At 40.9% G+C, this 24,499-nt stretch overlaps 1 protein-coding gene across 2 annotated transcripts in view; it reads left to right on the top strand.

Moving 5' to 3' along the window:
• Positions 1-24,499, top strand: part of LOC122549503 (fibrocystin-L-like) — a 243,183-nt gene that overhangs the window by 72,234 nt on the left and 146,450 nt on the right. For both annotated transcript variants that reach the window (XM_087986185.1, XM_087986184.1), the window contains exons 23-32: positions 1,420-1,583; positions 2,889-3,061; positions 4,254-4,401; positions 5,703-5,857; positions 6,510-6,632; positions 8,825-8,930; positions 10,678-10,797; positions 12,226-12,390; positions 17,127-17,248; positions 18,260-18,392. In XM_087986185.1, coding sequence (XP_087842311.1) covers positions 1,420-1,583; positions 2,889-3,061; positions 4,254-4,401; positions 5,703-5,857; positions 6,510-6,632; positions 8,825-8,930; positions 10,678-10,797; positions 12,226-12,390; positions 17,127-17,248; positions 18,260-18,392 — 1,409 coding nt within the window. The remainder of the gene's footprint in view (positions 1-1,419; positions 1,584-2,888; positions 3,062-4,253; positions 4,402-5,702; positions 5,858-6,509; positions 6,633-8,824; positions 8,931-10,677; positions 10,798-12,225; positions 12,391-17,126; positions 17,249-18,259; positions 18,393-24,499) is intronic.

Below are 24,499 nucleotides of genomic sequence, written 5' to 3'. Positions count from 1 at the left end.
AAGGTTGTAAAAAAAGTATATAACTACATTGTTGATCAACTTTACGAGTGAAGCTTGATCCTAAATAAACCTATGCTGCTCCAGAAGAAGAGAGTTTCTGTCATTAACCATCTAAGAAAATTTATTGTTTGAGCTACTATTGAGTGGACTACTTTTAGGATATGATTAGAGAAAGGGTGAGGGAAAAATCAATCAGCAATTGGAATTGAAACCCATGAAACATGCCTGTTTGCACATTTATTTGTTGTGTTGCTTTGTATAAACTATATTGCAAAGTTTGGGAATGAATGTAATTCCATTCACAATAAAGCTTAAATTAGAACTACAAGATTTTTAGTACCTGATATAAGGCATTAGTAGAACCACAGAGTGAATTATAGTGTTCAATTGTTTTCTGATTGATTGTGTGAGTCTGTTTATTATTGATATTCACTGTGTTTGATTGGTTAAGCCTGTATATAGGTTCAGAGCAAAGCCCGCCAAAGCCCATCAAGCTAGAGCTGAAGTATGGAGAACACATTGTAGAGGATTCTGAATAGAACCTGTTAGACATATGGAAGCTGGTATCATATCTACACAATTCTGAAAAATGAAGCATATTCTTATATCAAGATTCCGTCTGATTCTGTACAGCTGGCTGACAGTAAGTTTGCAAATTTGTGCTTCAGAGTAGGTTTTCAACATTTTGCCAGCAAGTAATCAGGAAGGCTAATGGGATTCTAGTTTTTATTACGAGAGGAATTGGACATAAAATTAAGGAGGTTATGCTTCAGCTATGCAGTGCTTTGGTGAAACCATATCTTGAAGATAGTGCGGTCTCCTTACTTAAGGAAGAATAGGCAGTTTTGTGGAGTATGACTAGATTGATACCCAGAATAAGTAGATTGTCTAGTGAGGAAAAATTGGACAGACTGAGTTTGTGTTTAGAAGAGCCAGGATGAAGTGTATAAAATCCTAAATGGTCTTGACAAGGTGGATGTGGAAAAGACTCTTCCTCTTGTTGGTGAGTCCAGAACTAGAGGTACCTGTTTTAGAAGGAGGGTTTGCATTCTAGGACAGAGATGAGGGCAATTTTCCTTTCTCTGATTGTTGTGCAACTTTGGAACTCCTTGCCTCAGAAGGCGGTGGAAGCAAGGTCATTGAATATTTTTAAAGTGAAGTAAAGGAGATTCTTGTTAGGGAAAAGAATGATAAGTTATCGAGGATGGATGGAATTAGGAATACAAACAGACCATGATGTTACTGAATAACACAACAAGTTTTGAGGGCCAAATGGCCTGATTTTACTTCTATGTAAAATTGGTAGAACCTTTTTACGAATGTGGCTTTCTAATTTATTAAGGAACTAAATGAAGGATATTGTTAAAGCTTGATATGCTGTACTGTATAAAACCTTAACTAAGTGTCTCTTGACTCCAGATGGACCTACACCTGCATCAATTTATATGAACTTGTGATATCCAAAGTTCCCAGAGGAACAAGGTTTTTGTTGAAGGCGATACATATGCGGACAGCAAGAGACCAAGATTTCTTTGTTGATACTGTGTATATTGGACAGAGGCCTACAGTGCAGAATCAAGATGGTATTGTTATTTTGTATTTCAAACCTGAGCGAGGTACTGATCAGAATTTGGTTACTGTGATAGTGATAAAATGGTAATGTGGTACAGAATTCATGTAGATTCTGGTCGGTTTTGTGTAGCATAGCAGTACCTAAACCAACACCAAACTGTAAGGAACAGAACCAATCACAATGTAAGAAAAAAGAAGATTAAATTTACAGAGACCTCTTTGTTGTGAATAGCTCTGCAGAATGCACATGGACCCTGAACTTGTACAATTTACTCTTTTGTATCTGATGCTCTCTTTGCCTTTCATATTGGGTGGAGAAATTGTGCACTTTTGTCAGCTAGGTATCTAGGAAAATGGATTTGAAGTAACTAAACAAAATTGAGGAACTGATCAATCATGGTCGAAATAACAGAACAGATATGAGGGGTCAAATGGACTTGTCTTGTTACTTTGTTTCCACAATTGCAAAGGCATGGATTATGATTTTTTTTAATACCAGTGATTTTTTTTTTGTTCATGGGATAGAGCATCAGTGGTTAAGCCAGCATTGATTGTTCATCCCGAATTGCCCAGAGAGGATTTAAGAGTCGCCTATAATTGTTGTGCATTTGAAGTCACATGTAGGCCACATCAGCTAAGGACAGCAAATCTTCTTCCCTAAATGACATTATTGAGCCAGATAGATTTTTACAATAATCAAGAATGGTCAGCTCTTCATTCCAGATTTTTATTGAATTCAAATTTCACCATGTGGTTGAACCTAGATTCAAACCTGTGCATTCCAAAAACAAAAGTCCGGGCTTCTGGACAACTAATCCAGTGACATTGCCACTTGTCGCTATCTACCATCTGAGCCTCTGGTAAATGGAACTGGCACAGAATTCTTAAAAGACCATAATACAATAAGAAGTTGGAGAAAATGTACGTCATTCAACACGTTGAGTGTGCTCCACTTTTGAACGAATGGTTCATTTGATAATCCTCAACTCCACCTTCCTGTCGTTTTGCTGTAACCCTTGATTCCCTTACTTCCTGTTAGGTACTTTAAGAGTTTTTTAATATAAAAATCAAAAATGAAATTGCTGGAAAAGCTCAGAAGGTCTGGCAGCATCTGTGGAGAAAAATCAGAGCTCATGTTTCAGGTCTAGTGACCCTTCCTGAGAACTCGGTTTTCTTAGCCATTTTTAGTGGGATCTCTAATTTAAAGCATTTCATATTTGAAGTGTATTTCAGAGGATATGTGGAAGTTGCATAAAATATAAATTGTTTGTAACTTTTTTCTTTCAGTTTAAGTGAATGACTTCTTTAATTTGCAGATGTACCAATAGTAGCTTATCCTCCATTGTTTGACAAAGGAATTCTTATTGAGGAGTTCCTAGTTACTGAAGAAGGAACGAAAAAAGATGGTATGCACAGTCAGTATGAAGTAACTATGGTTACCATCGACTGTGGCTGCAACATTCCGTTGCTAGAGATTGCCTTTGCTCAGGTCAGTATAATGTGGTATTTGGGTAGCATTTGAAAGTTGACTCAGTCTGTGTTGATTAAGAGAATATTTTATCAATACATATTATTTTCAGAAAGTGATTAATTGAGTTGGCTTGGTGGTTGGTTTGCGATGCAGGGTAAAGCCAACAATGTGGGTCCAATTCCTGCACTGGCTGAGGTCAGCATGGGGTCCTTCATTTTTAATCTCACCTTTCAACTGAGGTATAGTTACCCTCAGATTAAACCGTCACCTCTCCAAACTCACTCTCACACATTCTCTGTTGACTTTATTATCGTAGATATTGTCTCTCCAGTCTATGTTTGTCTATGCTTTGAGCAACATCTAGCATACACTGCCAAACTGTGTAATACTTCCTGTAATTCTTAATATTTCTCATTCAAATCTTTCCCATTCTATTTGATAACTGCCATGTATTTCTATTCTTGTACTGTTAAACTCTTCCTGAGTCCATCCCTTTCTTATTAAAAATAGATTTGTAAATTTCCTATTTCCAATAAAACTAATAATATTGAACGACTAGTTCTCAACTTAACTCTTTGGCTAGATCCAAATTCCCCATGGTCATTAACTTTTAAATTCTCTCAATCCACATTCCTCTCATTTCTCAACTCCGCATCTTTCTCTTACTCTGCTTTTCTCCAAAGACTAATGATCCAGAATAAACAACCTTCCCCTCCACCCAATCGTCTTAATTTCTTAAATTTAGAAATGTACCTTGAGACCTCCACAAAGCTCTCTCCAATCATTCTTTATCCATCCTGTATGGAGAGAGAGACTGACTACAATACTCCAGAGATACTTCTAGTAGGGATAGATACAACTAATATTTACTCATAAACCCACAGAAACTAAAGTGCATTATAACAGCATACTTCTGCGTACTGAAAATTCAGTGCTAAATTTAAGAGCTTAAGAGGATTGGGTCATAGGGAAAGGTTATTTATTCTGGAATATTAGTCTTTGGAGAAGAGCAGAGTAAGAGAAAGGTGTGGAGTTGCGAAGTGAGAGGAATGTGGATTGAGAGAATTTGAGAGTTAACAAGGACGGGGAATTTGGATCTAGTTTCTGTGGGCGTTCTTGCTGATATTTCATTGAGTTGACAGTGGGAAATCGAGAAAGGTCAACTACAAATGCGAATAAAAAATCTTGTTTGTGATGGATGTTCTTTTAGGCTTTGCCTAATGGCACAAAGGATGAGATGGTTTACAGAGGGAGCACTTGGCCTCAGGGGGCCGTTCTAAGAGTTTCAAGAACACAAGCAGCATCTCCTCCAATCTCTGGTACCTTGGATATTGAGTACTTTGGGAAAACCTTGAAAGGTAAGTAGTGAATGCTGAATCTGTGAGGGAATTTTTCTTTTGGAAACCTCCTTATAACCGTTTGCTGGCTGGAAATTCTTTCATTCAAAAAAATCTCACAAGGTTCTGCTCTGTGATAATTCTCAAACTACAGGAATTTTCTAGATTTTTCCAATTAATTCAGGAAAATCAGGGCACGATGATCTATGTGGTAAATTCGGTGGACATGTTTGGGGAATGTATCCTCTAAATAGATGGCCTGCTATTTTTGTGTCCAGGGGCTGTGTAGGACATCTTTTAATTCTTGTGCTTAGATTTCGTTTAATAAAGTGTCAGTGGATCCAGATAACGTGAATAAGCTCTTGATTTAGAGCAGCTAACAAGATTCAAACATTTCTGTTGGCTTTCTGCAGCTCAATTCAATGAAACTTTCACATCTGAGTTTTCTTCTCACTGACTGTCCTCCACATATCTACGTCAGCCACGGCCTAGCGGGAAGTACTCTTGCCTCCAAGAAGGTTATGAGTTCAAATCCCACTCCAAGTTTTAAGTACATTATCCAAACACATTGCAGTTAGCTTTTGCATACTAGCCTGAAAGGCAATTCCCCTTCGTATCACTCAAAGTACCAGTTTTCACTATTATGCCACATAGTCACTGAGCCCTATTCTTGGCAATTCTTTCCCATTTCTTCCCCTGAGATCTCCTGCCTTCAATGGAAAGATTACAGCACCACCCTGACTGCATATGGACCTCCATCTGAAGCACCATCCTCCAACTGGATCTCCAGCAAGAGTCCGGGGAATGTTTCTGAGGTGGAAAAGTGCTACACCAAGTGCCAAAATTCTTTCGTTACAAGATTGTTCTCCCTCAAGCATAGCAAGTTAACAGGGAGATTCATAGAAATGTCCAAACCCATAAGGGATTTTGAGAGAGTACAGAAGGGAAATTTATTTCTAATGCAGGGAGGATGTGTAAATAAAGGAACAGATATTTTTATAAACGAATCAAAAGGCTGGATGAAGAAAGTTTTTATGCAGTGAGTGATTCATTGGAATACAATGGATCAAAAAATAAGTGAAAGTTCCATGGCAATAAATTCAATAGTAATTTTCAAAAGGGAATTGAATAAATACTTAAAGGGAAAAAAGTTTGAAAAGTTGTGTGTGGGAGAGTAGAATGAATAGGAATAATTAGTTCTTTCAAGAAAATCTCTCATAGAATGGCCCTCTTGTGGACAGTATTACTCAATTACACTGTCATCAAAGCACATCAATATTTTGACCTTTTCTGTAATTTCTCAAAACACTTTATTTTTGAAGATTTGCCAGTTAATGCTACAGCCTCGGAAATGCAATATGCCTTACAAACAATCTCTGAGATTGGGACAGTTTCTGTAACGAAATCAGGCAACTGTTCTGCCGCCGAGTGGACAGTGAAATGGCTCAGCAAGCCGGGCAATCAGCCCACGTTAAAGGTGAGACCCAGACTCATGGCATAATGAAACAGTCCCCTAGATTTAAACCCCAACACATTTCAACTTAGCTATTCAACTTGTTGGCTTGACTAGACGCAACCGAAGAAGCAAATGCTGGAATAAAGTATTTTGCTCCCTCTGCCAAGCATTTTGCTGCATTTCAACAGTTGGAGTTTCATTCTGTCTCTATTCAATCCTATATCTGTTAGTGGTTTAAATTGCTTGAGCGCCGCCTTCCAAACCCATGACCTTGACCAACTAGAAGGTCAAAGGAAGTTCTTCAAATTACCATTATCAGTAAGTTCCCCTCCAAGGCACACTCAGTCCTGTCTTGGAACAATAATCACCATTCCTTCAGTGTCACTGGGTCAAATTCCTGGACCTCCCTTCCTAACAGCATTGTCCGTACACCCCAAAAATTGTAGTGGTTCCTGAAGGCAGTTCACCGCCATTCTATTTCAATTATGTATGAGTATTAATCCCTGGCCTAGCCAGTGGTGCCCTCATCCTGACAATGACTTATTTAAATAACAGCTGTACATAATACATGTTTGAGGGATATATAGGGAGTAAAATTAAGCATGGGGTAAATATGAGCTTGATGCTGCAAAATATCACAAAGTAAAATATGTTTTGATTCCATGTTGAACAGATTAATGATCTGAATGTCTTTGGAGTCAATGCAACAGCAAAGGTTCATAATAAGCAGCAAGGAGGGCTATTCAGTGAACATCTGATCGGCGATCTGTTTCGGACACCACACACACTGCCTCAGGTACGTACATACAGTTCTGCCTTAAATGTGTCTGTAAGTTACACATGCAGAAGAAAGAGGAGGCACCCAGCTACTCAGGATTGCTACAACGTGGCTGTCTGCTCTTCAGTTCAGTTTCTACACATGAATGAGCCAATTCCAATATTAGGGTTCCACACCAATCACTTACACCTCCCCAAACCCCCACCCCTCCCTCCACCCCTTGTTTTGGACTCTTACCATTCAGCATTTTATAAACTAAGATTACATGTACACACATCTGTACATACCTACCAACACTGTACGGATTTGCACAAACCTGTGCATACCTCTACATATCTGTACATTCCTATACACACTTTAACCCACCAACACGTGAACCTGCATATACCTAGATAACTCGGAAATTCTTGCTCAGATCTTACATATTTAAAAGTACCCATACACACCTGGAAATATGTCTGCAGACATGTACACAGTCATGCACACTTTCACAAATTTATGCACACCCATGTACATGTACACACATGTAGACTCACCTGCACACACACCTAGATACATCTACATATAATTAGACGCACTTGGACTCTCCTAGACACACCTGAATGCACACACTCTTGCACACACCTGTATACACTTAGGTGAACACCTAGACACACCAATATACTTCTGCACACACTTGAATACACCTAGGTACACCTAAACACACCCACTTGAATCTAGACACGTGTGTACATCTGCATACTGCTGCATACATCTAGACATGCTTATACACACCTGCATACAACTAGACACATCTACATACACCTAGACACACCACATACAACCAGACACACCTACATACAACAAGACACACCTGTATACAACTAGACACACCTACATACAACCAGACACACCTGTATACAACTAGACACACCACATACAACCAGACACACCTATATACAACCAGACACACCTGTATACCACTAGACACACCTACATACAACCAGACACACCTGTATACAACTAGACACATCTACATACAACTAGACACACTTGAATACACTCCTATATACATCTACGCACACCTAAAGACACCTGCATGCACCTAGACACTCTCCGCACGCATGCATACATCCGGACACATCTGCATTCACCTAGTCACCTGTATAAATCTGCACACATCTCTCAAAGCATCTCAACACACCTGCATGCATCTGGTCACACTTGTATACATCTCATACACGTTGACCAACTTAGAAACATACTGCGTACATTTGCTCACACCTAGACACATCTACAAACAATTACTGTATGCACCTGCACATAAACTGCCTGCATCATTGACACTTCAACACAACTACATGCAGCTAAACACACTGCACACACATGCATACAACTAGACACATGTATATATATAGGCACATACTTACATACACCTGCACATATCCATACACACCTAGATAAACTTATAGGAGGAAGTGAGGACTGCAGATGCTGGAGATCAGAGCTGAAAACGTGTTGCTGGAAAGGCGCAGCAGGTCAGGCAGCATCCAGGGAACAGGAGAATCGACATTTCGGGCATAAGCCCTTCTTCAGGAATGATTCCTGAAGAAGGGCTTATGCCCGAAATGTCGATTCTCCTGTTCCCTGGATGCTGCCTGACCTGCTGCGCTTTTCCAGCAACACATTTTCAGCCTAGATAAACTTATATACAACTGCATACACTTAGTTTCACCTGTATGCATCTGCACATACCTGCATACACCTAGACACATGTGGACATGCCTGCATACACCTGTATACATTTACATACACTTATGAACACTTAATATTTTACTGACAGACCACAAGCAGTCTGATTTCTTTAAACTGCTGAGAATGACAAGGCTAAATAATTACTCAAGAAATATGGGTTACACGACATAGCAAAAGGTCACCTTTCGGTCACCTAGACACCAAAAACTCTCAACCCAAAGTTGCAGACCAGGAGGTAATGATGTGATTGGATAATTATTTTTGCCTGAGCAGGACACCAGCTGTACAGTCACGCTTAAGATCACTCAATCATAGCCGGGACCAAGATAACTTCTTTCAGTTCTACTGGGTGTTTTTTCTAATAAACAGTTTAGCAGTTGGAGCTTGACACAAGAGGTATAATTAAATCTGCAAGGAGCATGCTCCCTGAAAACTAAGCAAATCTGTAGCAACAGAAGCCCTTCTCTTCCTCACAGGTGAAGGTTTTCATCAATGGTATTCCCAGTAAGTGTTCCGGGAATTGTGGATATAAATGGAAAGCTGAGAAAACCCCGACCATTTCACGCATTACCCCAACAACAGGTAAATGCTTGAGATTCAGGTAGGCTTCTAAATCATGTCATCCATTTAAATCTAATGAACTTGTGAAAGTGCCTGAAATCACTCACTGCCGACTTTTAAGATAGTGTTTGAAACAATTAGACTGATCATTATCACTAACATCATTCAAGGAAAATTGGATGAGGCCAGTCAGCCCTTGAGCCTGTTCCATCATTCAGTGAGAATCTGGCTCATGTTCATCCTAGCACTATTTACCTTCCTTAATCCTCTTACCACCAAAATTCTATTAATCTCAGTTTTGACATTTTCTCCTCCAAGCCTCCACAGCTTTACTGGGGAGTGAGTTCCAGATTTCCACTATTCTTTGTGTGAAGGAACAATTCCTGAGATCACCCTTGATCAGCTTGTCTCCAATTTTAATTTTCTGCACCAGTTAATTTGGGACTTCGCACATCTGAGAAAATAGATTCTCTCTATCCATTTCCTCACTCATCTCAACACCCTCAATTAGACCATAATTTATTCTTCCAAACTTGACAGAATACAAGCCTAGTCAATGTAACCTATCGTCATCATCTAACCATTTTAGCCATGCTGTCATTCTGGTGAATCTTTGCTGTACCACTCCAAGTTCACTACATTCTTCTTGAGGTACAGGATCCACAACTGAGCATTGTCATTGTAGGTTGGTCTGACCATAGAAAATAAGAGCAGGAGTAGGCCATTCAGCCCTTTAAACCTGCTGCACCTTAAATGTAACCATGGTGATCCTCCAACTCAGTACCCTGTTCCTGTTTTCTCCTCATACCTTTTGATCACTTTATCCCTAAGAACTAACTAATTTCTTTAAGAAAACACTCGATGTTTTGGCTCCAAATATTTTCTGTGGCAGACAGTTCCACAGATTCACCATTCTCTGGTTGGATCATTTTCTCCTCATCTCAGTCCTAAATGGTCTTCCCTGTATTCTTCAATCATGACCCCTGGTTCTAAACTCCTTGATCAACACCTTTTCCTGTATTTACCTGTCTAGTTCTATAACATCTCCCATAGTTTTCCTAACTTTCTGTGAATACATTTCTAACCGATCCAGCCTTCCTTCATGCATCAATCTTTCCTTCCAATGAATCAGTCTGATAAAACTTTGTTGCACTTCCTCTACGTGTCCAATCACGTTCTTCCTCAGACCAAACCTGCACACAATAATCCAGATATGACCTTATAAGGTCTGCATAGTTGCAGCAAGATGTCCCTGTTCCTGTACATGAATCCTCTTACTATGAAGGCCAACATACCATTTGTCCTCTACACTGCTTGGTGTACCTGCATCCTTTCAGTGACTGGTGTACAAGGATTCCCTTATACAAATGAAGCATAACTTATGCCTTTTGTATTTCAGTCTTCTCAAGATTAAAGTTAACAATCTATTTGCCTTTTTAAAATTCTGTTTACTATGTATTCTCTCTCTCAAAATAATCTGTAATGTTAAAAGATGCAAAGGATACCTCTACCCACTGACCTCTGTTTGCAGTACAGGGGTGAAACAGATTACAAGGTGCTGAATGAGGTTGACTGGCCTGAGTGAATGTCCAGACCATTGCTTCAAGGAGATCCTCTCCCAATCATCTCACTTTTCAGTTTGTGAGGCCATCAGGTAGTCGGTTTACTCTGTCCTCAGGCAAATCTCTTCCTGGATCCATGCCTAATGGAGACCATAGCAGAGAACAGTTGCTGAATTCTCATTTAAACTGTCATTTTGTTTTATCAGGATCCAGGTCCAGTGGGACTGTTCTGACCATAACAGGCTTTGGATTCGCCAACAGTTCGATGACTGATACCACTTGGGTTTCGATTGGAGGTACCCATTGTCCAATCACAGGATTAACTGGTGAGAAAACGTTCAAAGCAAATGAAGTTCAGTTGATACTGAATAGTGTGATGTGAGGGAGTAATTGTGTTGACTTACCCCAGTTCTGAAGAAGTTGTACCATACTCAAAATGTTTAACTCTGTTTCTTTTTCCACAGATGCTGCCAGACATGTTGATTTTCTCCAGCACTTTCTGTTTTTGTTTCAGATTTCCAGCATTGTCAGTATTTTATTGGAAGAGAGTATTTGCATGGACATAGCTCTGGGATCACCTGTCCCATGATGGAAGTGATGGAATCTCTATGAGATCCTTTGACACTGAGAATATCTGTGTGACACGTGCTCTCCTTGCAGCATAAACTCCAGCAAAGTGACTACATATAGAGGGAAATGCTGTAATGTTTTCACAGCATTACATTTTGCAGCACAACACCCATTATATATTTCCAAGTTACATTTTGCTGCAAAAATCTAAAATTAATCCTAATGTTGTGTAGATACCAATTCTCATGATTTGTTTCATATATTTATCCACCTTTCAGTACAAGAAGCAAATGGTTTCTGCCTCAACCACTCTGTGGTAAAATATCCCCATGTTTCCAAGGACCCTGTGCCTAACTCCTCTTCTCATTTCTTAATGATGTTTAGGAATTGATAAGCCATTGCTATGAACTCACCACCAAGAAGAGGGAATTGTCATTCCCTAATTCACTTTCATATTCTTAAAATTTTGCAAAACCTGGATTAAATCTTGTCTTTGTTTTCTCTGAGTTTGAGTTGTGGTAATAGTTATAAGAGAAAGTCTGTTGGAACAGCAGACACTCTTGAGTGAGAATGCAGATTTCGAAGCAGCTCATGACTCATTGAGAACACTGCATGAGTTTGGCAAATGTTCCAGGCTGCTAGTGAGATGCATGATGCAATGCTGTGTTTGGGGTTATCTATCGTATAGTGAATTTTAACTAATGGTGACAAATGATCTGGTTTTTGTATATTATATAACACACAACACCAACTTACATTTATATAACATCTTTTAGGTAGAAAATTAATTCACATGAGTGTAATCAGATAAAATATGACACTCAGCTATGTACGTACAAATTCAAACAGGTGGCCAAAGGTTTCGCCAAAAAGTTTTAAGAAGCATCTTAAGAAAGGTGAAAGGAGGAGACAGGGAATTCCAGAGCTTAGGACCCCAGAAACTAAAGACACTGCCATCAAAGGCGAAGCAAAGAATATTAGGGATACATAAGAAGGTAGAATTGGGGCAGAGGTCCGAGATCCGAGAGGGATTGAAGAAGTTACATAGATATCTATCTCATCATGCAAATACAAAGATGTGGATCTCTTGACATTACATATCAAGAGCATGTTATTTGGAGGGAAAATGCTTTTTCTTAGTGTTTGGATTTGATCATTTACATTCTTTGTTATTTTGTTTTCAGATACCGAAATAACCTGTATGATTGGAGTTGCCAGTAATACATCATCTCCTCTCATTGTTTACATCGCTGGACTTGGCTTTGCAAACTATTCCAGCAACCAGGCATACACATTTACGTTTCAGTTTGAGGCAACAAGTATATATCCATCCATAGGCAGCACTGAAGGTACTGACTGTCCATAAGTGCGCAGATATATAAGTCACTATTAAACATTAAGGCGTTTTCTTTCAGTTGACCAAAACTTAAATCATCCATGTTTAAAATGGGAATTTGTGTCTGAGTAATGATCATTTGTATTAAAGTCTTTCACCGTTTAGATATCTTATGCATTGTACTTATTTTGGATAAAAAGAAATGTGTCCATCCATGGTGAATATAATCAAGCACCCTCTGCAATTCATAATAATGATGGATATTATTTTTGGGATAAAAAAGCATTTTTAACATATTTTTACCTCTGTAACATTATGGACAATATAATTTTGGATGAATGATGACCATGTACATTGTTCAAAACTCAGAGCACTGAAAGCAACAAGGTTAGAATCCTGGGTGATCGAGCAAACACTCAGGAAAAATTAGATGAAACTTTTGTTGTGGTAAGAGTTGATCAAGAGTAAGATTAAATGTTCCTCAGCAAATTTTTTAAAATGTTGTGGTTAATCATTTATCATACAAAAATGGAGTTGCAGGAAGACAGGGTAGTGAAGACAGGGTAGTGCCTTTATTGGTCAGTGGGTTGAGTGTAAGAGTTGGGAGCTCATGTTGCGCCCGTACAGTTCATTGGTTAGGCCACCTTTTGGAATACTGTGTTCAGTTTTGGTCTCCCAGCTAAGATGATGGTAAACTTGAAGGGGTTCAGAAAAAAATTTACATGGATGTTGCCAGGATTCAGGGTTTAATCTATCAACTTGGGCTATTTTCCCTGGAGCATTGGAGGCTGAGGAGTGACCTCATAGAAGCTTATAAAATCTTGAGGGGCATGGATAAGGTGAATAGTCAAGGTCTTTTCCCCAAGGTAGGTGAGTCCAAAACCAGTGGACATAGGTTTAAGATGAGAGGGAAAAGATTTTAAAGGGGCTCAAGGGGCAACCTATTCATGCAGAGAGTAGTGCATGTATGGAATAAACTGCCAGAGGAAGTCTTGGAGTCTGGTACAATTACAACATTTAAAAAGCATCTGGATGGGTGTATGAATAGGAAGGGTTTAGAGGGACATGGGCCAAGTGCTGGTTAATGGGAATAGATTCGTTTCCAATATCTGGTCAGCATGAATGAGTTGGACCAAAGGGTCTGTTTCCATGCTGTACATGACTATGACTCTATAACAGGCTGCTGTTTCTTTTGACTTTCTGTTGAATTAATAGATGATATAAGACTTTAAAATACTTTTTGCCAGATGGTTTGGGTTTAGGAAGTTGACTTTCTCAGACCTGAATTGTTTTTTAATTTTACTGATCCTGCCCTTTTGACAGCATATACAGAGTAAATAATTTTCAAAGAGGACCCCTTCCCACCAGGCAAAATATAAATGTTTTAGAGTTTGTTTCCTCTGCACTTGCAAAGTTGCTGTTAAGGAGCTTTGTTTCACTTCCATGTTGTGAGTCTTGGTCATGGAGTCATACAGCATGGAAACAGATCCTGTGGTAACCAGTCCATGCTAACCATAATCTCAAATTAATGTAGTCCCACCTACCTGTGCTTAGCCCATAGCCCGCCAAACATTTCTTATTCATGTCCTTATCTGCATGTCTTGTAAACGTTGTTACTGTACCCACATCCACCACTTTCTCTGAAAGTTCATTCCATACATGAATCACTCTCTGTGTACAAAAATTGCTTGTCATGTAATTTTCAAATCTTCCTCCTCTCACCTTAAAAATGTGCCCCCTGATCTTGATATCTCCCACCCAAGGGAAAAGATACCTACCATTCACCTTATCTATCATTATCCTATAAACCCCCTTAAGGTCACCCCTGAAACTGCTGAGCTCCAGTGAGAAAAGTCTCAGCCTGAGCAGCGTCTCCTTATGACTGAAACTCTTCATTCCCAGCAACATCTTGTAAAACTCATCTGAACCCTCTCCAACTTAATAATATCCTTCCTATAACAGGACGACCAGAACTGGGCACAGTACTCCAGAAAAAGCTTTACTAATATCTTGTACAAACACAAAATAACGTCCCAATTTTTATACTCAAAGGTCTGAGCAATTAAAGCAAACGTTCTAAAAGGTGTCTTCACCACCCTATTTATATTTGACATAAACCTGAACCCCTAGGTTTCTCTTTTTTCGACAATACTGGTCAAGGCCCTGTTTTTAAATGTTTAAGTCTTGCCTTGTTTGTTTTACCAAAATGCAATATCTTGCATTTATCCAAATTAAACTTCATTAGCCACTTTTCAGCCCATTGACCCAATTGATCAAGGTCTCTTTGTAATCTGAGATGACCTTCTTCACTGTCTACTATACCACCAATTTCGGTGTCATCCATCGTCTTACTAACATGTCTTCTATATTCTCATCTGAATTATTTATATAAATGATAAACAAAAATGAACCCAACACTGGGCTCTATGGAACATGCTGGTCACAGACCTCCAGTCTGAAAACAACTCTATATCATCACTTTGTCTCCTGCCATTAAGCCAATTTTGTATCTAATTGGCAAGCTCACCCTTAATTCCATGTGCTGAAAATGTGTTGCTGGAAAAGCGCAGCAGGTCAGGCAGCATCCAGGGAACAGGAGAATCGACGTTTCGGGCATAAGCCCTTCTTCAGGAATCTCTCCTGTTCCCTGGATGCTGCCTGACCTGCTGTGCTTTTCCAGCAACACATTTTCAGCTCTGATCTCCAGCATCTGCAGACCTCACTTTCTCCTTAATTCCATGTGATCTAACTTTACTAATTAGTCTACTATGCGGAACATTATGAAAGGGTTTACTAAATTTCAAGTAAACAATATCTACTGCTCTGCCCTCATCAATCTTCTTGGTTACTTCCTTTAAAAAACTCAATCAAGTTTGTGAGACACAATTTCCCTTTCAGAAAACCATGCTGACTATCCATAAGCATTCCTTACCTCTTGAACTATATATAAATCCTATTTTTCAAATTGTGGTTATAATGTAATTCCAGCCTGAGCTTGCATTCAGAATGTCACTTTAAACCTGACCTAAATGGAGGAGAGAATCTCACTCCTGCTGTGAGTCATAGACTCATTTATCACAGAGGAGGAATCCTTTCTTTTTTCTTCATGGGATGAGGCTATTGCTGACTGATCAACAATGATTACCATTTCCTAAATGTCCTTGAGCTAAGTGGCTAGCTGGGTGATTTCAGAGGACAGTTAAGAGCCAACCACATTGCTGTGGGTCTGGAGTCTATGTAGGCCAGTCTGGGTAAGAATGGCAGATTTCCTTTCCTAAAGGACATTGCTAAACCAGATGGGTTTTTATGACAGTTAATGATCATATTTTTTGGAACTCATTTTACATTCCAGATTTAGTCTTTAAATGTAATTTAGCAGTCTCTCAAAGCAAATTCACGACTCAGAGCTTGGTTGCAGCAGGAAACACGAGAATCTCTTTCGGGATGTCCTTAAAGCATCCATAAAGAGGTCAGCCATCCCAATGACTCCTGTAATTCCTTTACTTGTGACCAACCAAAATAAAAAAGGCTTATCTCAGAAGGCAACAACCTCCTTGAAAGATGTAATCAGGAGCAAGATAGGGGAATTTGAAGGAACAGACAAAACTTCCAAACAACCTTCCCCACATTTTAAGCACCACATATAGCAGAGTCTGCAAAACCTGCACCAGACTTAACTGCCATCTCAGAAACTGTTGAAATGGAGTGGAAACCATTCTTGATCCTGAGGGACTATCAAAGAAGCAGATTGCTCTCACCCCTCCACCTTGTTTCCACCCACCATTCCTTTATGCCAAAATGCAAAAAAATTATATTGCAAGCAATTTGTTTCATCCTTACTGTTTGCCACACCATCAAATTTTATCAACAAACTTTTAAATTGTATCCCTTTGTTCTAAAGTCCATGTCATTTATCTCAAGGCTTAAAAAACAGTAGTCATTGCACAGATCCTTGAGATCACCATTTTACTATCCTCCAATCCAAAAATAAACCATTTACCAGATTTGTTATTTTCTGTTCATAGCATTTTTAAAAAATTTCATTGAATCCTAATCCTCCTATTCTATAAACCTCAATTTTGTTAACCAGCCTTTTACGGAACTTTGTTGAACATGTTCTTAAAATCAAGTTTTAGTATTCTCAGCCAGATGAAAAGACATGGACTTGGTGTCTAAATGAAAACATTTCATTTCCCAAAAGATTGGATGCTCGGGGACAGTGAAGACACAAGCTTAAAATTTGAGTCAGGTCATTCAGGGGTGATGAGCTGAAAATGTGTTGCTGGAAAAGTGCAGCAGGTCAGGCAGCATCCAAGGAGCAGGAGAATCAATGTTTCGGGCATGAGCCCTTCTTCAGGAATTCCTGAAGAAACGTTGATTTTCAGCTCTGATCTCCAGCATCTGCAGTCCTCACTTTTTCCATTCAGGGGTGATGGCAGGGAGCACTTCTTCAGACAAAGGAGAGCAGAAATCTGGAGTATTTACTCTAGATGTTGGGTTTTATGCAGTTTTCAAAAGAGAATGATTGATTTCTTTTAGGTACAGAAGGATTGTAGGAATGACAGCCAATGACAGTTGAGGTGCAGGTCAGCCAGGATCAAGTAGAATACAGAACTGGCTTGAGGAGCTGAATAATCTTGTCCTAATCCCCATTTCTCTTCTTTGTACATAAATCTCTTTAGGCATTTAATTTGTGTTTTGGTCTTTAAGTTTCTGATCTACTTAATTGGAATTTATTTCCATGTTCAGGAGGGACAATTCTGACCATATCTGGTTATGGATTTGTTCCTAATTCAACGGTTTTAATTGGAGGGAAGACCTGCCTTCAACTTACAGAAAGTCCTGTCAAGATGAAATGCAGAACTCCAGAGGTGAGTGGAGAATCTCGTGTGGTGGCAATTCAGTCTTGAGAGTGACTAGTCTGTGGGGATGCTTTGATAATTCTTGCTCTTTCCAGGAGCACTTCAGTAAAATTGGATGCATAAACATCACAATATTTCTGAAGAGTATTTGTATGCAAGCTACCCATATCTATTGTTGGTGCCAAGACCTACATTCTCAAATATAATAAACAAATCTAGCAATTAATGCAATTGAAAATTTAACCATTTTACTCTCACTCATTTGATGTCAAGGCTACCTTGACAGAGAAATTATCTCTATTTGTTTTAGATTAAAAGGCTTTGCATCTCCTTCCTAACAGCGAATAACAGAATTTTATACAGATGTTTGGACATTGACAATCTGTATAATTTGAGGATTATTATGTTTTAGAAATTTTTTCTCACTGGTTGAATACAGAATTCCCTTTATAACAAAATGACATGATAACATAGATAATTTTCTTTGTAATGGACATATTTGGCTTTCGTGCCTACTTTTAGACGAGCTACAAATGGACCTAAAAATATAATAATGATTGCAGTGGTGACTGAGTATGGCAGAAAATGAGACAACTCTAAAGTGAAATAATTCAGTTATGTATAATAAATCAAACAAGCTTTGCGATGGCTATTAACTCTACGTCAACACACAATCTATAAAATATGTAGCATGCTTTAAATAAACACACCTTTATAATAAAGGAACTGAAGAATGTGATTGAAACATGGCAAACTTTTTATAAAGCTGAATGAGTTATAGTTTATCAAAGAGCTAAGTAATGCATGCTGCACTAATTGTGAATTTGATATCTGTGCTCAAACTAGGCTCATTTTCTTGAGCAATGGCTGCTTATAAACGTATAAATGTTAGTCTCAGTTTGATCCTTCAGGGTGATAGTCAAATTATAATGGCTTATTGAAGCGCTTATTATATTCTGAATGCCCTATGAAAAGCACTAAAGAGAAATAATTATGAATTCACTTCTGCTCATCTGACAGGCCCCACCTGGAATGTATAACATCTCAGTGATTGCTGCTGGAATATCCAACCTAGTTCCCTTCTCCTTCATTTACATTGATGCAAAGATTCCAGTAATCTCAGAAGTGATTCCAAAAACAAGCAGTGTGGCAGGTAAGTCAAAGTTTCACATTTTTAAAATAAATAAAATATTACATATGTTGGGAACTTTGATATAAAGTTAGAAAATGGTTAAAATTCTCAGCAGATTTGGCAGCATCTGTGAAGAAAGAAAGAAGAGTTAATGAGTGGAATCTTATTGCAGAATTGGGGAGTCTCCCTTACCGTAGCAGAGCCAACAAAAGACCCAGACTGCCTCTTCTCGCGATGTTACTGGCAAAATGCAGCAGATGCTAGAAATCTAAGATGAAAACAAAAAGTGTTGGAGAATCTCAACAAGGTCTGGCAGCATCGCTGGGGGGAAACACCAAGTTAATGTTTCGAGTCCAGTATGACTGACCTTTGGACCTCATTCAAATGACAGATGCAGCCAGACCTGTAGTTTATTTCCAATACTTTCCATTTTTAAGTTTCTCTGTTTGTTGTGCAGGAATCTAAAATTTTCTGATTTTAACACTGGGAAACATCCTGAAGTGAATTGTCCCTTGCTTTAGCTTGCAGCCAGTTCCTGACTGTTACAGTCTGGTGAAGCACCTGGGAATATTTTCCCTAGATATGAAAAAGATGTGAGCAAAGTCTTCAAGATTATGAAAGAGTTTGATTTGGTAGGCATAAAGCAAATATAAAGTGAATATTACAAGGCTTTATTGTTCATAAAAATGTGCAAGGGTCAGAAGAGAGGTTCTTGAACCGTATAGAGTCAGATCCCAGATCCCAGTTTCATGTGATCTGACATCACTATGACATTGCATCTTATACATATGTGCAGCAGCGTTTCTTAAAGTAACAAAATAGTTAACCCTTTAATTCGCATCAATCCCAAATTCACTCATCCCACAACCTGTTCATCTTACAAACTTCGGTTTCATCTTTGTCACCATGCTGGTCTCTTTTGCCTGAGACATTAATCTACCACAATATTCTTTGCCTCTTGGGAGATGTATAAGACTGTGTGTGGCCTTATCTTTGTTTTGGAAGGTGATTTCATTGGTGCAATGTGATGGTAGTTTCTCATCACAGCTGGAGTATGGTATTTAGTGGCATGAATGTAATAGCAGTGAAGAGCAATGGAGGAAAAATGATCAAAAATATAATTGTCCAGTGCTTTAATTATTACAATCCCTTGAAGAAGAAGGCAATAAACTGAAATTCTCCCTTTCATATCACATCTGTGGCACACTGAGCCCAGAGAAATCTAGGGAGATGGAAAGAAAAACAAAGAACAGCTAGTAGATAGGTCTGGAGATGAGGGACTGAGGAGAAATTTCTCTTTCTGTTGGTAATGGTACCAGTTCCCCACCAGCTTCAGCATGAGGCTGCTCCTCTTCAGACAAAAACAGTTCAAGAACTCCATAACAATGGCCTCAAGATTTATTGGGGCCTTGGAGGGGAGGGGGATGGTGGTGGTAACTGCACAGCATTGTCTGCAGGCTGCACAAAAAATGGACAATATCAGGACATTTTGAATCATCTGTCTACCAGTCTTAATCTCAGCCAAATGTTTGGACTAGCTAGATGATGAGGACTGAAATTCAGCATTTCTTTTCCACTAATTTCTAATTCATTCTTCAAAAGATCACATTTATTAATAGCTGATCTCTGTCTTAATGAAGGCTTGCTTTTCTGTGACAGCCTTCTGTAAATGTGAATAAAAATTTCTGTTTCCTGTTTCTCAAATGTAAGATCATCACTTATCAACTAAAGCAGGATTAGTTCCTGAGAAAAAAATACACAATGATCTGTGAGTTCTGAATATTTGGATATAAGAAAGGTCTTTTCTTTCGTCATAGTATATGTTTCTTGTGTCAGTTGTTTAATGGAAAAAGGCAGTCTCATGCAAAGGACTGGCAGAAATGCTGCGTAAGCTTTTCTTTCTCAGTCTCTGGGATGTAATAATGTTGTGTGTTACTACTAGTCCCCAGCGGTCTCAATTGAGGTACTTGGACTTCTCCAATGCTCATTTGATGTTGATATGATCAACTCCTATTAATGTTCAATATTAAGCTCTTTCTAAAGACTTTCCTCTGCTCTGGGGGTGGGGATTGGTGGTTTATAGTTGGGCCCTATGCATGTTTACTGAAACAACCATTAAATGAAGATTTAAACAAGTATTTATGCAAATTAATAACCTTTTGAACATTTGATATTGGCAAGATATAATTTGGACTGAAAGATAGATACTTTAATCAACTTGTTGAGGTATATTATTACACACCTCTAGAGCAGGAAGGACTTGAACCTGGGCCTACTGGCCTAGAGGTAGGGACACCATAACTGCACCACACACACCCATGAACTTAAACTTATCCTTTTCCCTGGATAGCTTTTCACTTTGTATATATTTAGCAATTCAAGACTGGGTATCCTTGAGGTGCTGTGGGCCATCAGTAACAGTAGAATTGCAAATTGCATATCAACACAATCTGCAACTTCATAGCCTGGCATAATCCCCACTCTACTCTTACCAAGACTCTTGGTTCAATGCAGAATGTAAGAGGCCATGACAGAAGCAGCATCAGCTTATCTAATAATAAGGTCATATCCTGGTGAAGCTACAACACAGGACTACTTGGAAACCTGACAACATAAGAAGCGAGTCATAGAGCTAAATGATCTCGCGATTAATGGATTGCTTATAAACCCTGCAGTCCTGCCACATCCAGTCATGAACAGTGGTGGACAACTAAACGACAACACTTGCGAGAAGAAATAGGTAAAAACAATGACTGCAGATGCTGGAAACCAGATTCTGGAGTAGAGTGGTGCTGGAAAAGCACAGCAGTTCAGGCAGCATCCGAGGAGCAGGAAAATCGATGTTTCAGACAAAAGCCCTTCATCAGGAATACAGGCAGAGTGCCTGAAGGCTGGAGAGATAAATGAGAGGAGAGTGGGAGTGGGGAGAAAGTAGCAGAGAGTACAATAGGTGAATGGAGGTGATAGGTCAGGGAGGAGGGTGGGGGAAGGTAGCAAAGAGTACAATGGGTGAATGGGGTGGGAATGAAGATGATAGGTCAGAGAGGAGGGTGGAGTGGATAGGTGGATAGGTCAGAAGATACTGCCTATCTTCCTTTCCACCTATCCACTCCAAGTCATGGGGACAGTGCTGAGCTGGAAGTTTGGAACTGGGGTGAGGTGGGGGAAGGGGAAATGAAGAAACTGGTGAAATCCACATTGATGCCCTGGGGTTGAAGTGTTCTGAGGCGGAAGATGAGGCATTCTTCCTCCAGGTGTCACGTGGTGAGGGAGCGCCAGTGAAGGAGGCCCAGGACCTCCATGTCCTCGGCTGAGTGGGAGAGGGGGTTGAAATGTTGGGCCACAGGGCGGTGTGGTTGATTGATGCGGGTGTCCCAGAGATGTTCCCTAATGCGCTCTGCTAGGAGGCGTCCAGTCTCCCCAATGTAGAGGAGACCGCATCGGGAGCAACGGATGCAATAAATGATAATGGTGGATGTGCAGGTAAAACTTTGATGGATGTGGAAGGCTCCTTTGGGGCGTTGGATGGAGATGAGGGAGGAGGTGTGGGTGCAGGTTTTGCAATTCCTGCAGTGGCAGGGGAAGGTGCCAGGATGGGAGGGTAGGTTGTTGTGGGGCGTGGACCTGACCAGGTAGTCATGGAGAGAATGGTCTTTGCGGAAGGCAGAAAGGGGTGGGGAGGGAAATATATCCCTGGTGGTGGGGTCCATTTGGAAGTGGCAGAAATGTCGTCGGATGATTTGGATTATGCGAAGATTGGTAAGGCAGAAGGTGAGCACAAGGGGGGTTCTGTCCTTGTTGCGGTTGGAGGGGTTGGGTCTGAGTGTGGAGGTGCAGATTGTGGACGAGATGCATTGGAGGGCATCTTTAACCACGTGGGAAGGGAAATTGTGGTCTCTAAAGAAGGAGGCTATCTGGTGTTTTCTGTGGTGGAACAGGTCCTCCTGGGAGCAGATACAGCAGAGGCGGAGGAATTGGGAATACGGGATGGCATTTTTGCAAGAGATGGGGTGGGAAGAGGTGAAATCCAGCGGTGGCAAGTCGGTCATCATTAATGGAGATGGAGAGGTCCAGGAAGGGAAGGGAGGTGTCAGAGATAGTCTAGGTAAATTTAAGGTCAGGGTGGAATGTGTTGGTAAGTTGATGAATTGCTCAACCTCCTCGCGAGAGCCCGAGGTGGCGCCAATGCAGTCATCAATGTAGCGGAGGTGGGGAGTGGTGCCAGTGTAACTATGGAAGATGGACTGTTCTGTGTAGCCAACAAAGAGACAGGCATAGCTGGGGCCCATACGGGTGTCCATGGCTACCCCTTTGGGCTGGAGGAAGTGGGAGAATTTGAAGGAGAAATTGTTAAGGGAGAGGACCAGTTCAGCCAAACGAATGAGAGTGTCGGTGGAAGGGTACTGTTGGGGACATCTGGAGAAGGAGAAACGGAGGGCTTGGAGGCCATGGTCATGGCGGATGGAGGTGTAGAGGGATTGGATATCCATGGTAAAGATGAGGCGTTGGGGACCGGGGAAACTGAAGTCTTGGAGGAGGTGGAGGGAATGGGTGGTGTCTCGAATGTATGTGGGGAGTTCCTGGACTAGGGGGGATAGGACAGTATCGAGGTAGGTAATGATGAGTTCAGTGGGGCAGGAGCATGCTGAGGCATTGGGTCGGCCAGGGTGGTCAGGCTTGTGGATCTTGGGAAGGAGGTAGAACCAGGCAGTGCGGGGTTCCCGGACTATGATGTTGGAAGCTGTGGGTGGGAGATCTCCTGAGGTGATGACATTCTCTATGGTCTGGGAGATGATGGTTTGGTGATGGGGGGTGGGGTCATGGTTGAGGGGGTGGTAGGAGGAGGTGTCTTTGAGTTGGCGTCTGACTTCAGCGTTGTGGAGGTCAGTGTGCCAGACTACCACTGCGCCCCCTTTATCCGGTGGTTTGATGGTGAGATTGGGATTGGAGCAGAGGGACTGGAGGGCTGCGCGTTGTGAGGGTGAGAGGTTGGAGTGGGGGATGGGGGTAGACAGGTTTAGGCGGTTAATGTCCCGCCGGCAGTTGGAAATGAAAAGGTCAAGGGCAGGTAATAGGCCAGCACGGGGTGTCCAGGTGGATGCAGTGTGTTGGAGGTGGGCGAAGGGGTCCTCGGAAGGTGGGCAGCAGTCCTGATTGTAAAAGTAAGCTCGGAGGTGGAGGCGGCAGAAGAAGCGTTCGAAGTCACGGCGTATATTGAATTCATTGATGTGTGGGCGGAGGGGGATGAGGCCTTTGCTGAGGACTGATCATTCGTCCTCAGCGAGGGGGAGGTCTGGAGGGATGGTGAAAACTTGGCAGGGCTGGGAGCTGGGACATGGAGTGGGTGTGGCGGCAGAGCCTGTAACTGGAGTGGGTGTGGTGATGGAGGGAATGGGGGTGGAGTCATGAACAGGGGTGGTGTTCCCCTCAGGGTTCTGGGGGGCAGGGATGGTGACAGTGGGATCTGTGGGTGGCATGTCAGTAGAATGCAGGTGGGTGGTGTTAGTGGGGGTGGAAGTGGTTGCAAACACGGCAGTGGGAGGGGGCGCAGAAGTCACTGAGCGTGTGACATCAGTGATGATGTGAGGGGCAGAAGTGATGTCACGTGTGATGCATGAGGAATTGTGAGGGGCAGAAGTGGCTGTGGAAGCGGCCATGATGGGAGCGGAAGTGATGTCATCGATCACCGTGGGGATGGTAGTCAATGGGAATTAGAGAAACAAATATGCAGGGAGATTGGGGAGACTTGCAGGAGCAATAGGGTTGTCGTAGATGGGGATTTTAATTTTCTGAACATAGGCTGTGATTGCCAGAGCGTTAAGGGCTTAGAAGGGGTGGAATTTGTTAAGTGCATTTAGGAACGTTTCCTCAAGCAGTATATAGAGGGTCCTACTTGAGAACTGGCAAAACTTTACCAACTCCTGGGAAATAGGGCTGGATAGGTGACGGACGTGACAGTGGGGAGCACTTTGGTAAAATGACCATAATTCTAGTCATTTTACAATAGTTATGGAGAGTGAGAAAACTAGTGCACAGGTTCAAGTTCTCAATTGGGGCAAGGCAAATTTTGAGGGAATTAGACAGGAGCTTGCAGGGGTTGATTGGAGTAATTTGTTTGCAGGCAAAGG

This window comes from Chiloscyllium plagiosum, unplaced genomic scaffold (genome assembly GCF_037043375.1).
Source record: "Chiloscyllium plagiosum isolate Xiang-an unplaced genomic scaffold, Cpla_swu_hap1 HiC_scaffold_4, whole genome shotgun sequence".
NCBI lineage: Eukaryota > Metazoa > Chordata > Chondrichthyes > Orectolobiformes > Hemiscylliidae > Chiloscyllium > Chiloscyllium plagiosum.
This window is presented reverse-complemented; position numbering and strand designations above follow the sequence as displayed.